The sequence below is a fragment of the Tachypleus tridentatus genome, chromosome 9 (genome assembly GCF_004210375.1).
Source record: "Tachypleus tridentatus isolate NWPU-2018 chromosome 9, ASM421037v1, whole genome shotgun sequence".
NCBI lineage: Eukaryota > Metazoa > Arthropoda > Merostomata > Xiphosura > Limulidae > Tachypleus > Tachypleus tridentatus.
In genome coordinates, this window is record NC_134833.1 from 108472919 (window position 1) to 108492467 (window position 19549).

The window sequence follows — 19549 nt, forward strand, 5'->3', positions numbered from 1 at the left end:
TTCAGGTTACATCGATTTCCTTTATAACAAAAACATTTGTTTGTTTTTAACGATGGGTAGACAGAACTTCGTAATGTTTTGGCTTTTGAGCTTTCATAAACTTATTTTCTTAACGTTACCAGAAGTCATGTGTGAGGGATCCATCTTCGTAACCATAGTCTTCACTTTACGGATAAGGGAATTGATAGCATTTACGCGGATGAGGTTTCGAATCTCGCTGTTTTTCTTCAAGCAAGTGTCTTTTTCACGAAATGTTTTCTCACTTGACACAAGATTGTTAAGCAATCTCGCTATACGACTATCATCCCTTGGAAAAGATTGTGTTACATTTATACAGCTATTCCACTGTCCAAGGGTCGATAATTCACTTTGAACGAAACAAGTATGTGCTAATCATGTTACCCGAGAAGCAACAGTTTTTCTCTTAAGTGGCATACCGCAATATTAACATATGTAAATCTTGCTTGTAAAGTATGAATAACCTTCTGTTCATAAATTATTTTCTTGCGTTGTGAAGGAAAATAACGGAGAAACGAATAATTATATGACATGTAATATTTACGACAGATTTCTACTCTATATCGTTTATGTGGTTGTCAACAGCAGGTCAATTGCACAAAAGGTGGAAGAATCGAAACAACTATGGTTCTCATACGTCCCTAATTTAGCAGAGTAAGAGTAAAGGGAAAGCAGTTAGTCACCGCTACCCATCGATAACTCTTGGACTAATGTTTTACTAACGAATAGTGGAATTGATCGTCACTTATAATACCCCACAGCTGAAATGGAGAGCATTTTTGGTGTGAGTGGGATTCAAACCAGCGCCCCTAAAACTGGGAGTAGAACGCCCAACCATATGACTATGCCGGACTTTCTTATAGGTACAAAGAGAAAAAAATTAACAAGCCATTAGTTACGTTTATTATATGTGAGGAAAGTTAAAGACTCCACTGCTACATTAGGTGCAAGAATACCAACATTAGTAAGTAAATTTATCTTACGTACCCGCAATGTTAAAACCTTATTTTTGTTTTTATTTTCTTTTATTTGGGTATTATGAAGACCAGATATCTTCCCACAAGTGTTTGTAGGCAGTGAAGTGCAAAGTAAATGTGGGACTATGTAGATTTGAGCACCCGCGTCTTATAAGAGGATAATATATATATATATATACATATTTATGATTTAAGAACTTATTCTGTTTTCTTCAACATGTGAGACTCTCGAACTGACTGGTAGACGGTGCAGCACAACTACGTGGGTTTTACTTTCGCGGTCACCTCCGAAACTCAGGGCATATTTTATATACCACCTTATAGTATGTACCCTGGAGACCCTTTTAATTTGACCCCAGTGGCACAGCGGCATGTCTGCGTAATCCAACACTAGAATCTGAGTTTCGATACCTGTGACGGGTAGAACACATAACCCACTGCGTTGCTTTATGTTTAACGTCAACTCAATTCTTTTGATTCATGCAATGTCTTCATCTTTGCTTTAGTTTGAGTCTGTTTTGCTCATTAAACTATTTTATATGTACATATATAAAATATTACGTGCACATGAATAATATATTTCTCTGTAGAAGAAATTTGACCTACTGCTACATAAGTATGATGCTACTGTGTAAATTTTGCTGCTGGTGATATTTATAAAAGTAGACAGACCAAAATATAAATTATTTTTCCTGGAGTTTTGATACAAGCGCACAGAAAGATTTTCATGCATTTTAAAGTTACATGTTTGTTTAAGCTTAGAACTGGGATAGCCCGGCATGGCCAGGTGGTTAAGTAATCGACTCGTAATCTTAGGGTCGCGGGTTCGAATCTCCGTCACACGAAACATGCTCGCCCTTTCAGCCGTAGGAGCATTATAATGTGTGGTCAATCCCTATATTCGTTGGTAAAAGAGTAGCCCAAGAGTTGGCGGTGAGTGGTGATGATTAGCTGCATTCCTTCTAGTCTTACACTGCTAAATTAGGGACAGCTAGCGCAGATAGTCCTCGAGTAGCCTTGGGTGAAATTCAAAACAAACCAAACCAAAACTGTGACAAAATTACGATGGAAAAGTTTATATGCTTTAATTCCTGATAAAGTCCTGACGAAAGTTTGTGACTAGTCCAACTTTTGAAATCTGTTTACAATACGATTAGTTTGTAAATCCAGAAATTGAATGAATTACGCATTGATGGCCTTACGAGAAGACAGATTTAGTTCGTTTCATGTTCACTTAGTCCTCACTTGTCGTTTCGTTCCTTGGTGATGTTGGAGCTGAACGAATGACAGAAGGAAATAAGAGTGTCAAGATATCGAACACATAATTGATGTCCAACGAACAACTTAATACACACATCAAAGTATCGACATAGACAAGGATTCGATCAAAACAAGCAGGCGCATTGCTTTGTGAAATTTCTTGCTAACACACAAACAGTCGCTTATGTATGCTAATAGACGTGTTACTAATTTTGTATCTTGAGATTTGGAGAAATAGTAATATAGCTGAAAACGAATTAACGAGTGCATGTGATTGCAATGCGACTGCCAGTGTATTAAACTACAATCGTTTGGTTTACAAGAGAAGTTAATTAATTATAATTGATTTATAATATCAACCACGATACGCAAATACTGATAATACAAATACTTAAGAAACTCATAGAATACTCACACATTCTACGTAGATACTAAATAATTTTCACTTGCACTTTGTTTGGTTGAAACGAAAGAAAAGTATTGAAAAGGTTTGCTTTTTTTTTATTTCGTTCAAAGCTACTCAAGGGTTGTCTGCGCCAGCCGTCCCTAATTTAGCAGTGAATGACTAGAGGAAAGGTGTGTTTGTGCGTGTTTTTCTTATAGAAAAGCCACATCGGGCTGTCTGCTGAGTTCACCGAGGAGAATCGAATCCCTGATTTTAGCGTTGTAACTCCATAGACTTAACGCTGGAACAGAGGGGTACAGAGGGAAGGTATCTAGTTATCACTATTCGCTATCTACTTATGGACTACTTTTTACCGAAAAATGGTGAGACTGACCATCACCTATAACGCCCCTACGGCTAAAAGGACGAACAAGCTAGTGGGACGTAGATTCGAACCCGTAACCTTCAGATTGTGAATCAAGTTCCCTAACCAGTACGATACACAAACTTCACAAAGTTATATAATTGATAAAAAAATATATAGATAAAAGAATAATGACCTCATAGTATGGACCTACATTTTAGGACAACTCATTTATTATTTATATTTTATAAATGTTATTATTTCTGTAAACGTTTTATCCCATAATATTGATAAACAAAACATTCGAGAATGATGCCCATGGTCAGATCAATGGAATTGTTTCCAGTGTAAATCTTTGATTATGTTCAAATGATACTTAACTTACGTTAACGAATTATCAATCGTCCTATTCGAAATCATGCAAAAGTCTTCAGATTTCGTTGAAGCTCTATCTTAAGATGAATAAACGTTATATACATATATACAAGTATTTTCTGTTTGCTAAGACATTTTGTAAAAGGTTGACACCTTGTAATATTTGTGTCATACTTAAGTTTCCAATGAAGAAGACACAGGATAGGTCACTCGTAATGCACAAAATACTTCTTGTGAAAATACAGTGAAATAAATGATACAACAAACTTGAAAAATGAACTCTTCATAGAATTCATTACCAATAGTAACAATTATATGTAGCTTAATATCTGAGGGCGAATGACTTAGTATTGATTGGTTTAGAATGTAGGCTTATAGGTTTACTTTAGACTGTTGCTATGGTAACAAAGCTACCAGGCTATTTTTGAAATATGAGGCTCTTTCTGACAGATATGAAGCTGAGATGAGATGTGGTGTTTCATAACATGGTGTGAACATCTATTGGATTATTATCATCAGAATAACAAAAGCAGAGTCTTCGGTCCTTATGATTAGAAAGTTTTCCATAGAACCTTGACACCCGTAGCTCTCTTTTATATTTATAACCTTATTCAATGATCATAGTATCGAATTTTTTATGAGTTATTTACATACCACTTTTTTAAAGAATATTGAAGACGAAAATATCCTTACTAGAATTAATTGTATGTTTGTGATGGGTTCTAAATCGAATCGAAAGAAAAAAACATTCATATTTTTTTTTAAAAACAAACCTCTTTTGAACCCTAAAAAATACGTTTTGATAATTATACGGAAAAGTAAACAAACTATATAACTGTTAGCTGAAATATGTTGGAAAGCAATACGCATGACAAAAAAGTTTGGTTTGTTTTGAATTTTACGCAAAGCTACTCGAGGGCTATCTGCGCTAGCCGTCCCTAATTTAGCAGTGTAAGGCTAGAGGGAAGGCAGCTAAACATCACTATCCACCGCCAACTCTTGGGCCACTCTTTTACCAATAAATAATGGAACTGACAGTCACATTATAACGCCTCCACGGCTGAGAGAGCGAGCATGTTTGGTGTGAGGGGATTTCGAACCTGCAACCCTCAGATTACGAGTCGAGTACTTTAACCACATGGCCATGCCGAGCCGACAAGAAATAAAACCTTAAATAATATTTCTTGAAGACAAACAGTGTACGTGAGGAAAAGTCACAGTTTATCTAGATTCATAAACAACCACAATTCTAATTCGCAATCTACAATAACTTTTCCTAGAAAATGTTCACTGAAGTGTACGAAAAAGAAACCATTACCTTTAGCCATGGGAGTTATCATCAGGATATTTGCACAGGCGGCTCCGTGACCATGACCGAATATCGTTACATTAGAAGAATCTCCACCAAAGCCATGTATGTTCTCTTGTATCCAGTGAAGAGCTGCTACCTGGTCCATGAGGCCGTAGTTTCCTCGAGCGGAGCCTTCTATCGCCGGGAAGAAACCTAACAACAAATTAATATTTGTCTGTACTACATACTTTTTATATACATACTTAGACTATTAATCGAGAAATTGGATCATTTTTTGCATTACTGTCCCGTTATATATAATTAAATGTTGTTGCTTTTGTTGTTGATAATGAAAAGCCATGCAATCAACCATCCACGCTCTACTTACTACGTGGAGACGAACCTGGGATTTTAGAGTTGTAAACCTGTTGGGAGACTAACAAAAACAAAGTTACAGTAAACACAGTGTATTTATAACAGTCAGTATTGTTTAGCTATGGTTTATCTCGTAGTTTAAACGTTGCTACACAAAATATCACTAGAAATTGTTAAAATGAAAGAAAGTAGGTGCAGACGAAAAACATTCAAAAGAAAAGACAGAGTAACACGATTTGAACACGGTTTTTTTATTGTCAGAAGATTTTATAGCAATACTTAAAGTAAACAGTGTCAAAACCATATCAATAATTCAAACACAGGTATTAGAAAATTATGTTTAAAAACATAAGTAGAAAAGAATAAGTGGTGGGAGATATATTGTGGAAAAACGTACGTGACAGATAAATTATTGAAAAGCCTCATATACACATAAGTTCTCTCAAAATGAATAAATTTGAACGAAACAGCATGTCAGTTTAATACTCCTGGAAATAAGCAGCTATACTTTGTTGATAGATTATTTTATGGTATATTGCGAAACTTAGAAACTGAAAGTGTAGTATTTAGAGTTTATGTATGTATTTTCCTTGCGATGATTTATTGTATGTGTCTGTACGTCCATAGAATTGCTACTATGCTGTATTTATTTGAACTTTAAATACCTTTATGCCATTTTGGTATTAATTAATAATGTTTGTTTAAAAAAAAATATATATATATACACTTTTTTGTTTAACTTTGTGATTATTTCAAACGGTTTTTTATCCTGGTATTGACATAAGTTGTTTGATGTAAAAAAACCTAATATTATAAAATTTGTATTATTAAATTTCACATTATTGAGATATTCTAATATCAAACAATATAGTTAATTTTCGTACCTAGTTGTATTTTGTAAAAAAATAGTAGCAATAACATTCTACATTATTAGTTAGTAATGTGATATATGGTAGAGGTGGGAGATAAGTCCTAACAATAAATATCGCACATTTTAAACCTAAGAACATTAACCCTTCATTCATTCTCTCTGCAAATATTTTCCACTTCTACTCAAAAGTTAAATAACCCGAAAATTTTATGTTTATAAAATAGTTATTAAAGTCGTTAAACATGTGTCTCTAAAACCCAGTACTTCAGGAATGTTGGAATTCGCAGGATGTTACAAGTCAAAATTACTGTTTCGAATAGGGGTTTATTTTTAGAGTAAATGGGATTTCTCAATTAGATTTTCGTAAAGTGAATGCTATTATAATGAATAAATCTTCAATGTTTTAGAGGTCTGGTGTTGCTCGAGACACCAATTATTTGAATACAGCATAAATTAGATTGGTCTAATTTCATTGAAGTGGATATTGTTACATAGAAAATTAGAATTGCTAAAGACTAATACATTTTGTAAATAGTAGAATAGAAACATCATTATTTTTCATTTCCACCAATTTCACTGCTTCAACTGAATGAAATATACAATCACTTTCACAATTCATAGCGAATATAAAATTATAAATTAAAACTTGCCTCATAAGGACACTATATATACAATATTTAGTTATATTGATTGTGAAGACAATGTACCGACAAACTAGCAAACTTTATTACAGTTGAGCCAGACATGGCTTAGTAATTAGTGTGTAGGGTTGCGGATTTCAAGGTTCAAAGTTCGACATGTGATGCAGCTGAACACGTTCCGCGCACTCAGCTGTGAGCTCGCTATTAATGTCACCTAATATCTTTATTCGGTTAAAAGAGCCAAACAAATCTCTGCTGGTCGCTGTCCTTCCTCTCTTTAATTAGTTATTCAAAATTAATGATTACTAAAATTCAGCCCTAGAGGTCTTTGGCCCCATAATTTAGAGTATTTGCCGGTCAAAATGAAATTTCTATTAATAGGCTTAAAAAAGTTTAAATCAGAAATATTGGTTCTGTTGAAAAGCACGTGAAACGAAGTGAATTGATATGTTGTTAAGTATTGTTTGTTTATGAATTTCGCGCAAAGCTATACGAGGACTATCTGAGTTAGTTCGTCCCTAATTTAGCAGTGTGAGACTGGAGGAAAGAAAGCTAGTCATCACCACCAACCGACAACCCTTGGGGTACTCTTTTACCAACGAATAGTGGGATTGACCACGGCTGAAAGGGTGAGCATGTATGGTGTGAGTGAGATTCGAACCTGCAACCCTAGGATTACAAGTCGAGTGCCTTAACCACCTGACAATGCCGAGCCGTTGTTAAATATATATAATAAATATAAATTTGTGATAAAAAATATTAATGATGAAAGTGAATAATCCCTGTGATGACATTCTTCATAAAATGTCTGAATTCTTTAAAAAAAATTATTGACATTCTTTTAGCATTAAGTAGTCCCTGGTGGCACAACGGTATGACTTACAAAGCTATAAACAAGGTTGAGTTGAAATACTCGTGATGAGCGAAGCATAGATAGCCCATTGTGTAGTTTTGTACTGAATTACAAACAAAGTAATCTAATGCTTAATTTAGGCCTACTTAAATAAAATACTTCCCATTACTGAATCCACAAATCTTTATTTCCTGTCTTTTGTTTCGTGCATTTCTCGCTGATAATGTATGTAGTAGAGTTGAATGACTAGGTTTTATAACTTGATAGTAACTACTTAAATATTCTTTTTGACTTATTTGAGACCTTTTCACGATTAGAATATATAAATAATTACTACTGATTGTGAAGAAATTCTTGTTTATAAGTCCAAATAAGTTAAAGAGAGTCAAAAGCACGACGTACAAGCTCATTTGTGTTAAAGCATTAATAAAAAAACACAGTTTGAAAGAACTAAATCTTTTTGTGTTTTTGTAATTTTTATTTTATTTGTAACCACTGTTGATATTAAGCAGATAAACAATGAGTACATAAATTAGAACTTTTTACGTTTACAATTTAAAAATGTCATTTTAAGTAGTAAATATTTCGTTATTTCATCAATAAATGTATTTTTAAAAGACATTGGTTTTGGCATAAAAGTATTTTAGTGATGGATAGTTGATGTTATGCAAGAATTGTGCTACTTGTTCCCAATAATGTCTCATAACTGTGGAACCTAACTGAATGAATTACATAGACAAAAAACATGGAATAGGTTTCTTTTCTCCTTTCACTTTTTTGGGTTTGCATAAAGAATTCTGACGAATAATAGCTTATTTCAAAGGCTGCTTTATGTAATCAGAATGTAACAAGGTGGATAAACGTTTATATAAATACTTATTTTGATGGATATTAAACGTTGCATCAAGCTTAATGTGCCGTGCTAGTTTAACGAGGTTAATACGTATTCGCTCAAGAAAAATAAGGATTATTTTAAAGTAGACTTCTTTAGATACTCTTATTTGTTTTTTAACGTCGACTGCTAATCCTACAGTAGTATATTGTAATAAGTATAAAACAATACTAAATACAGCAAAATTTTTGTTTGAATTTTTTAGAAACATTTGAGTATAATTGTAAATAAAAATAATCTGTTTTTGATGTTATCTTTAAAATTTTGATGTCTTAAGTGAGAAACTGCTTTTATCAGTTGTTTCTTCATAAGAATTCCAATATCAGTTATAATTATCTTATTTTGTGTTAATATAACGTGTGTAACAGACTAAAATAATTTAGACATTTTCCTACCGGTAGAAAAAAATAAAACATATCAGTCTTCTTGACATCTACGTTAAGGTATAAACAACAGAATTATTTATTTAACCTAAACCAAAACTGGTTATTTTCAAAATAATTTATTTTAGCCATCCCATTGTAAATTATTCATGTCTTTTTAAAATAATATTTTATCAAATATACTTTCTACTTTTTTGTCATTCTTTTGATACAAAAGTTTGCTAAACGAGGTGCTGTTTAAAAATATTTTCAGCCGAGGAATATCGGTTCGTAGAATAGCTCTGAGTACAAACTTTTAGGTCATAGCTTCGTTTCTTGACCGTTCTTCCGGTCTTAGATCTAATTACAGTTGCGACTATTGAGGGTTCACTCTTGCTTCTTGAAAAAATTAAGGAAAAAACATACACTTAAGATTACTTCGGTAAACTGTTAATATTACGCTGTTGCCGTGTAAGGAATGAAATTTATGAATTAAATTAGTTCCAACCATATGTTTCATTTCATGATGTTCACTTTGTAGAGAAGTAGAAAAAAAATAACAAGAGCATAAGTTTTAGTAACAGTGTAATCCCAAACACATAAATGTTTTCAACCCATAAGAAAGGCATTTATTTGTTTCGTAACGAAGAGAAGTTTGTAAAATTTAAATTAATTTTTGTAAAATTTGTAAAGTTTGAAAGTCACACCTACAACACAAAGTCTGAGGTTGTCAGTAACAGCAACAAAACTATCATACTCTCGTAAGACATCTAGCCTGAAGGTGTCAGTAACGATAACAATGTTTCCATACTCAACTAATCAAAATAATCTGAAGGTGTCACTAACGATAGCAATGTTTCCATACTCAACTAATCGAAATAATCTGAAGGTGTCACTAACGATAACAATGTTTCCATACTCACCTAACACACCCAGTCTGAAATTGATGGTAACAACAACAACGTTGCCATAACTAGCGAGGACACTTCCATCATAAGGATTCCCGGAGTTCCAGAAGTAAGATTCACCATGAATGTAAACCATCACAGGCAGTTTCACTGGTTCTCTAGCAACTAAACATGGAAATCAAGCAATTACTATTTGAAGATTACCTTTTGATGGTGGATAAAGAAAGAGGTAGAAACATTCAATAACTGGAAGCAGCCGAGTAAATTAATAAAACTGCAAAATATTAATCCAGACAGATTATAATAGTACATAATCAGACTACTTACGTAAATGATACAAAATAATAAGTGTTTTATTTTGAGTCTTTCTGTAAAATGGTAAAAATGGGTAATAATATTTCGGTCATCCAATGATGTGGTACAAAAGGGTAATAATATGTTAATTATTCAACAATATGGTACACATGGGTAATAATAGTTCGGTCATTGAATGATATGGTATAAATGGGTAATAATATTTCAATTATTCAATAATATGGTACAAGTGCGTAATGATATTTCAACTGTTCTCTAATAAAACATAAATTTGTCCTGATTTTTCATTCATTAAATTTAGACAATATGACACGAACAATATTATAACACACATAAAGCTATAAACAATATTAATACATTTATTTGGTTGTTCAATAATAATCAGCAGTGAGAAGTCAGTGTTTTAGTAACACGACATTCAGCAGTCAATAGTATTAATACACTAGTCATTTACTTGTCACAGTATATAAAGTTAATATCAATGTATATGATGGTAAAAGCTAATTCTCATTACATACTTGTTCCACGACATAAGGTTTAGTATTATAAACTTCGAATATCACAAAGGTTTTAAAAGAAAAGCTTAAAATTTGTTTGAAAAATAAAAAAATCGATTGCGATTTCCTTTCCATAAAACTGTATCACTAAAACAGCAAATCATAAAAAAATGAACATTTCCTGTCTATTTTAAAGCAATGAAACAATTTGCCAAAATCCCAAAACGTTTTTCTTTTTGAATTCTTTAAGCTAAAATGTTTAACGCTGGAGACAAAATGTCTAATCTTTACTCTAGAATGTGTAACATTATTGTAAACAGTTTTGTAGAAAAGCTTGCATTAATTATTTTTACATGATATAATTTTGAACGCATCCCAGATTAATTTAGTCTTGGCTACAATCAGGGCTTCGATTCCCCTCGGTGGAGTTAGCAGATAGCTCGATGTGGCTTTGCTACAAGAAAACATACACACACACTTAGCCACAAGTACAAAAAAGAACATAACGAATGTTGCAAGGTGTTTTATGATTATTTTGAGGTGACGTAGATACATTTCAAAATACTTGAATGAATTATAAAAATAAATAAGTGGTCAGATTTTAACAAACGAGAGTGCTAACTGATCTACATATGACTTACTGATATAGCTAGGATTTTAATTACTACAGTACTTTTTGATTATAGAAAATTAACAATGCAGTAATTAATATTGTAACTTCTCAGCAATGAAGAATTTAAATGTAGAATTATTTTATTATTATTCAAGATTTCAATAATCACTGTGCCTCACTTACAGAATCATTTTGGATTTAAAATTTAGGATAATAATAATGTGTTTTGACAATTCAAATTATGTAGACGACCATAAATATTTAAATTCAGTTCAACACGCATTCATTTCATTCGAAATGGCTCTGTGTTTAATTTTGCGCACAGCCACTCAGGGTTTTATCTGGCCTAGAAGTGCCTAATTTTGAAGTGATGGAACAGAAGAAAAGCAGGTAGTCGATACCATACACTGCCAATCCTTGGTCTACTTTTTTGCCAACCAACTGTGCGATTGACTGCATGTTATAACACCCCCACTGCTGAAAGAGTGATCATATTTAGTGACAGCTCATTCAGAAAAAAGGATTTAATCTAATAATGTGTTTTGTCTCATACAAGTCTTGTTACAGTTTCGGGTAGTTATCATTATCATATTAAATTTCTTATTACACAAACATAACGAAAACGAGGAACCTCAACGTGTACTGAAAAGTTATATTAGCAACTCTGTCTATTTTAAAATTACCTCATAGTGAAGTGGGTCAGAATAAGATTGAGGACGTATAACACTCTAATAACACGATTTCGATACGTGATGGATGAAGCACAAGTAGACCATCGTGTAGCTTTTGCTTAACTACAAACAAAGACATAAAACTATTTTAAATTACACTTGTGATTTAGGCTGAATTGCACTGTAATGAAATATATTAATATGTCTAAAATGTATAACCGTATTTTATTATTTTAAAAAAGTAAACTTGATTTACACTCTATCATTCTTACAGATGGTTGAACTTATGAATTCACACTGTTGGTCTTAATGCAAAAAAAGATACAGTTAGGATGTCGGCTCGAAACATATAAACCTTAAGTGCTTTCATAACGTCGAGTAAAGTGTTTGTTTTCTTGTTTCTTAAACGTCTTTTCAGTGGAGTATCGGAAACTATATCTCTTTATGATTACAAGAAAGAAAGCTTATGCGAAAGGTTTTGTCATAAGATTGTCATGTTTAAGCCACTCTATTCCTCCATGCATGCATTTCATAATCTACCATGTTTATGAGAATGATGATGTCTTAGCGCTCATTTCGCTAGCTCGATCGCACTGAAATATCTAAACGCTTCGTCCGATGAGTTGACTGAAATGTTTTCATGTTTAATAGCTTAAATTTCCGTTTCGTTTGCTAGCTAATACAGTTTATCGAAAGACATTACTGGAAGTATAATCTTTGTGAATTCATACACTCTTTGTCTCGTTTTCAGATGAGATATGTCTTGACTATGTAACGTACCTTTGCCTAAGATACTTGGACAGCCTTTGGCTATGAGTTTAGTGTTTATGGATTCCCATTTGTTAGAAGATGCCCACTTTAATTACCACGAATAGGGCCCAATTTGTTGCATGTCTCTTTCTGGATGGGCTGGCTTAATGTACCAAGTTGATACATATTTCTTTTTGACAAATGTCATTAGCTACAGGGATATTTCAATTCTGGAAATTCTATATCTCCGATCTGAATGCATGCAAGTCCACCGAGGCTTTATATCGATTGAAGGTGTCGTATGTTTTTTCTGATTTGCATATTCAAACTTGTTTTAATATAGCATACTCAGTTTTCTGTATAAATAATGTATATTTCATTATTGTGAGAGGGAATGAAACTAACCCTTCTGTCCTAAAAAATAAAACAATTTAAACATTATAAACCAGAGTTGTTCAACATTGTTTACGAATGGTATTTGTTTAGTAAAAGAAGAGACAAAATGTTTTATTTGAATCATTGTCTCAACTTAACGTTGAGTAGAAGTAAGAAAGCTGGAATTTTCAAAGTTTTCTTCAAGAATATCTGAAAAGGTCACATGAAACACTTTTCTTTTCAACAGTATATACATTTCTCCAGCAAACAGAGTAAACTTCAAATGCATGTTTAAGTAGTAAAGGGAATACGGGGATGGCAGTTTTTATATATAAGATTCAAAATAAAAAAAGCGTGTAAAAATACTTTAACAGTACAGTATGGAAGTAAAATGACTTAATGTAAGACTGTCTATCCATTAAACTTACTTAAAACTCTTCTAAAGTCATGTAAGGTAATGATAATTATTCTTCAAAGGTTCTCAGAGTTAGTAGAGATAAAATAGTACTCTTTAAAATAATGTGCAATACAATGTTATGAATTGTATGATCGTAATAATATAGAGTGGATTAAAGGGTGCGTGCTACACTTGTAATACACCAATATCTGACCACGTAACGGAATAGAATCAATAAATGGGTTGAAACGAGCTAGACAGTTGCTTTTGATTTATGAAATTACTATGAAATGTATAGAATAAGGTGCACTTGAAAGCAATAAGTACATTCAGTTGAGGTAATCAAAAGATGCCAGAATGGTTCGACAAATTTAAGGGCATGAATCAAAAAGATTCTTTCTTATTTGTATGGTTATATCCTATATAATCACAACATTTAGTTGTTAATTAGTTAGTATTCCAGACGAGAGGATTACGCTCCAGCCACACAACCATCGCCACAGAAATATTTCATAACAGTACTTTATTGAAGACGGCAGCAGATTAGCAGTCAAAACATATAAACATAGTTTTAATTAGTAGATAGCTACTAACGAATAAGAGGAAAAGAATTAGTAGTTAATTACTAATTAGGCTTTGATTAACCATGGCAGTCCTTGAAATTCGACACTTCAATATTACCGTAAATACCTAAGATCACTTTGTGTATAACAACAACAATAGAAACAAGAATGGATGAGTGAGATTCCCAAAATCCTCCTAACGACCATTTGTTAAAATTCTACCTTCAACTATACGTACGTACAGGTTTTTGTGGTTTTTTTTTTTTACATTTTGAGAGATAAAATCTATTTCCAGAATCTGGTTTATACGTGATATTTTTCATCCTTTCAACGAATTCGATATATTTTCTTATCTGTTTTGTTTTTTTATAAATTCACAGATTGGAACTATAGCTCACTGTCTTTCTATGACATAAGTTAAATAAAAAAGTTTGTTTTTTTGGTTTATGGATAACCTTCAGGGGCGTAGATTTTTTACACCCGATGGGGGGGATGATTTTTGCAACTTACGTGGACTGTTCAATTTGCAAATTGGTAATCTCTGATTACGTGAACCTGAAAGCTGTAAACATGCAGTCACAGACCAATCTTGTTACCACGATGCTTCAAGGTTTCCATGTAGGTTTGTATAAGTGAGGCGTTGTGAACAGTTTTCAAATTGTTAATAGAATAAAGACAAATGTGTCACAAATTAACTGCCACATGAATTTATTCCTGCACACTGCACAGTACAAAAGATGGACATTATACTTGACAAGGTTACTAATAATTTTCATTGCATGAATTACGTTTTCAAATATTAATAAAATTAGTAATTACCCTTGATAAGTTTATATCTACTGAAAAACTGTTCATGTTGTTTGATAAAAATAATTAAAATGTCTTTGCAATCTCTTGAAAATTGCACATCAATACAGTGTAGCACATAATTATTCATACTTTTCATTGAAGTGAGATTCATTTAGTCCTCTAGTCTACATGTTCCCAAACGTAGACCTCCTTTGTGATGATCTGTTTATGAATTCTTTCGTAAGCCCTTCTATATTTATCTTGTCGACATCATCTTTGTGAGTGTGACAAACTGTCACATGGTTGAGGCGGCACTGAGACATAGTTGACCTTAACCACGTCTTCATCCGTCTTAATGCAGAAAAGCTGCGTTCATATTCGCAACTGGATACTGGACATAAAAGCAATATTTTCATGGGAAGAAACACTTCACTAAACATCTTCTGGCTTTTTTCATTCATTTTACAGTAAGCATTCTTCGCACCTTTCAGAGATACTGCTTTTGTTGTTCCTTTGAACATGGGCAACTGAAACTCGAGCCGTTGTGCAGAGATTTCTGGATAGAAGTTTACAGCCGAGTTGTCAATCTTGCCAGATGTGATCATGTACTCAAGTGCCAGATATTGCCTCAAGTCATTGTTGACTGCATTGAATCTCGTGGTCAGATGTTCTATGACTGTGTCCACAAATTCAAAATATTGGCTTCTATAGTAATCTCTAGCTGTTGCAGAATGGTATGCTGAGCCATCACCTGTGATCCTTCTGCGGGTCTGCGAAAGCATGGTAGTTCAATAGGCACCATATCTAGAGAAGTTACCTTTTTCTCAGCTTCATGAAATATCTTGTAATTTTCCTCTGTTTGCAATACTCGCAATTGCTCAACTGTCATTGCAGATGCTTCAATCATGTCAGATACTGTCGCTAATTTTATTTGGAATGCACGAATTAGTTCCTCTAATGCAGCTAATGGATGCTGAGCCATCAACAATCCTAAAACTGTCTTTCCTTTGTCAAATCTGTTCAGCAGACCTCGTGCTTTCACTGCTACATCTGATTTTTCATTTGCTAATTCAGACAAAGAATCAACAATGCCACTGTGGTGATCATTAGCACATGTAATTGCAGATAGGCGGCACAACCAGCATGTTGGACAGAGTGGGCGGATGTATTTAACTGGAACATTGTGGCTGTCTGACGATACAATATTTTCAAAGATTGTCATGTATTTGCCTGACCTCTGAAGCAAGACACCAAGTTCATGTACCCACTGGATAGAACCTCAAATACATTCACAAGCTTCAACTGCATGTCGCATTATTAAATTAGCCTTGTGTGCTCCGCAGTGACGGTTGCTTCTCTTTTATTTTTGCCTGGCATCCACTGTACGCACCATCATAAGTTTGTGCTCTTAATCCTGACAGTGGTAAATTGAGTCTAGTCAGTACATCAAGTACAGTCGAGAATATTGTTTCATCAGTTGTATTGGAAACACTGTACAAACCAAAAAATATCTCATGGACGTCAAGGTTCTCATCTACGTATCGTACGCATATTGCTTCCTGTTCGGCACCTGTAACATCTGGAGTGCCATCAACCATTAATGTAAAGATTTAACTTTGCTGCACTTCGTGCGCTATGTTCCTCAGTATTTGATGGCTGAACATCTCCATTATTTTATTCTGAGCCTGGAGTGATGTGAATGTGGTTTTCTTTGACAAATAGGCCGTCAACTCAGGATCTTCCTCTTCCAGGAGCTTCATTAACTGCAGGAAGTTCCCCTCCGTATCAGTATGTCCACGTAATGCTAATTCTTGACGCAGTAAAAAACGTAAACTTCTGAATATTTTGGCTAGACTTCTTTTGCATTCTTCCTGCTACTTCTTTTTTCCATCATGTACCTGGACAGTCATTGGAGTTACATCAAGTGAACCTTCTGGAGATATAGCGAATCTGTGCTGAGAGGAGGATTGGTGTTCGTTGAATTTCTGTTTTGCCTTTTTCCAGTTGCAAAAAACCGGTGGATATGAAAGTATACTCCACTGGCCTCTCCAATTTCCCTGTAAAAAGGTTTCTATTTTCCGTCTTGACACAATGAAAGCATATGAGTTTTTGAGTCTGATTGTCGAAGGAAGTTGATATTTTGAGATTTTGCTTTCTGTTGTGGTATTAGTTGTGCGTCTGGATGATATGGCTTTCAACACTGTATCTGTGGAGTGTCAGATTTTTTATTACTGCACAAACTTGTTTCACAACTATCTGGTGATTCCTGATGTGCAATAGTTGCACAAGCATTTTCAGACTCGTCCTCTGATGAACATGGTATTTTCTCTGAATTGCAAGTTTCTATTCCTTTGCTTGAGGTTGTTGGATTATCTGCATCTGCATTGTCACTTGCAGTACTAGTAACTGGCTTGCAAAACTGTGTAATATCGTAAAGGTTCAGACGCTTGCTTATCATAATTGGAATCTGTTTTTCAGATGACTCAACAGGCTAAAATACAGTCTTTATTGAAAAACTCTTACGTACAACGAACGAAGGTAGAACAGAATGGAAGTAGGACTGAACTGTATTTAAGTCGAACGTGCGAATCCATCAGTGACTACCGAGCCGACTGACATCCTGAGCATCGCTGGGACAATAATGTGTGCTCGTTACAACACAAGTAATTGCAAGTTACTCGAAAAATATTTAAACAATCACAAATATATTATATTCCTGTTAAAGCTCATCAAAAGGCAAACACGTTGTGATATAATGTCTATAAGCACGTCTATTAAATAAAAACACCTAAACAAAAACTAGCAATACAATTCGAGTAGAGGCTTCAGGCCGTTGAAATCGCTCCTTTTGTTTTCTAATTATGCAAGAAAATACAATACTTTTACTATCTATGATAAGAGCACATATTGTTCTTTTACTATAAAGCACAAGAACTTTATTAGAGGGCGATGATAATCTGAAATTTCATGGATTAATGAGGGCCACAAACACAGGTCTAATGAGCCCTGTTGTAAAATCGAGGCTCAGACTAAAGGCAGCGGAGGGGGTGATGTAGGGCGCGTTGGATCTGAGCGGCCCGAACCTTTCGTAAACTGTACACTAAACGTACACTATGGTCAGCGCCTTCGGCAGCTAAGGAGAGTAAGGCGTTCGACAATAAAACCGGCTAGACATGCATAAGAATAAATGGCATAGGAAAACCGTACAATATACACATAAGATTGATGCAGCTACAAGCTACAAATGGCCTGCCAGATCTAGATCACAGGTGTTTACGCTTGGGAGTAATATTTTCGAATTTCATGCTCTGTTCAATCTGTTGTGATGAAAATTTAACTTAATCTTACACTACGTACAAGACGTAGGTAGATTCTGTGATAGTGCTTGCAAGCCTTGCATGGACACTTAGGCCTACTGACTGATACTTACGAACTATCGCTTAGATCGAAAAGTTTAGAAGCACGCGTATATTAAAGATGTACATTTCGGCTCCTGTAAAAGCCTACATCTAGGCCTAATTATGTAATTCGATTGGTAAGGACATGAGAATCACAAGAACAAACACAGTCCCTTTGTAGGCCTGTGATGCAATAAAACAATTTAATAGACCAAACTGTAAGAGGGATGATTGTATGCACCATACCCCCCACCTAAAATGAAGGGGGGATGTATACTTCCATTCCCCTAAGATCTACGCCCCTGATAACCGTTATGGTTTGATTCGACTGGTTTCAGTGTTTCCTCATCCTTAGATGGAATTTTTAAAAGAAATAACGGATGTATTGCGTTATGCAGTGTTATCAGTTTTGTACCGAATATTAAACATAACTTATAAATAAATATACGAATTATATTATTTTTTACAAATATCTGTTATTAGTACTTTTGTTATGTACATAAAACGCTCTTTTTCTTATGTTCGGGTGTTTCTTAGTTTCATGTATATGTTGTTGTTTTTTAAGCGATATACGTTTTGCTGTGGATATCTCAGCCAATGGTCTGACAGCTTATAACGCTAAAAATCAGGTTTTGATACCAACGTGTTTCACTGTGTAATTTTGCGCTTAATAATACAAAACAACTGATCTTGTGTTACCAGGTGGGCGCATTATATACCATTTATGGTTAACAAAGACATGTTACTGTAACGTAAATATAATTATCACTACATCAAATCTTTTTCAGTTTAATTCGAAGATTCATTGTAATTTCGCCCCTTTGACGATTTTTAACAAAAAGAATAACCGCAGTCAATAACGTCTCCATTCGGCGGGGCAGTAAGAAAACATAGAAAAAGGCGTAACAGCGTCTTCTATCGATCTCAAACAGTCCTATTTACTCTTCACGTGCATGTAGAATACAAGATGCTTGGAATTAGAGGAACTGTAATAAATGTTTGCAGTAACAGATCCTTTCGCTTGAGCAAGCGTAAGAGGAATATAAAGACAACATTGTTAATGTACTGAGTGGATGAAATAACAATTATTTCTTGGCTAGACAACGAACGTCGAAACAGAAATTAATTGAGGCAAATACCTAAATATTTGTAAGCTTTGCGTGCGTATAAACTTGGAAAGATTGGGTCTCCTGTAATGATCTGAATCCAATCTTGCCATTATGAATCAAACGCCTCGGGTTATTTCATTAACCATGTTGTTTGTCTATCCCTACGGAAGCGTTAAAAAAAACTCAAAAAGTTTGTTCTTTCAGTGTAAGACTGTTTTCATTGTGTTACTTGCAACTGTTTCGAAAAACCTGCTCTGTAAGGGAAAACATTATAAACAGGTGATATATTACATGCTTTATTGAGGAATAAAAAAATCCCGACAAGAATGTCATGTTAGTTACCTAATTATAAAACACACTATATAAATATTTGAATATTTCGTAATGTCTACATAATTATCTTGACATAGAAATTTCTCCACTTATAGAATACCTCATTCATAACTTAAAAAAAAAACACTTTAATTTGTCACAGTTTTAATTGCGAGTTTATTTAAAGA

At 34.0% G+C, this 19549-nt stretch overlaps 1 protein-coding gene across 2 annotated transcripts in view; it reads right to left on the minus strand.

The window, feature by feature from the left end:
* The window catches only part of LOC143226015 (neuroligin-4, X-linked-like), a 143469-nt gene that overhangs the window by 47905 nt on the left and 76015 nt on the right, over nt 1-19549 (minus strand). For both annotated transcript variants that reach the window (XM_076456382.1, XM_076456383.1), the window contains exons 2-3: nt 9588-9737; nt 4698-4883 (exon numbers count right to left, since the gene is read on the minus strand). In XM_076456382.1, the coding sequence (XP_076312497.1) occupies nt 4698-4883; nt 9588-9737 (336 nt within the window). The remainder of the gene's footprint in view (nt 1-4697; nt 4884-9587; nt 9738-19549) is intronic.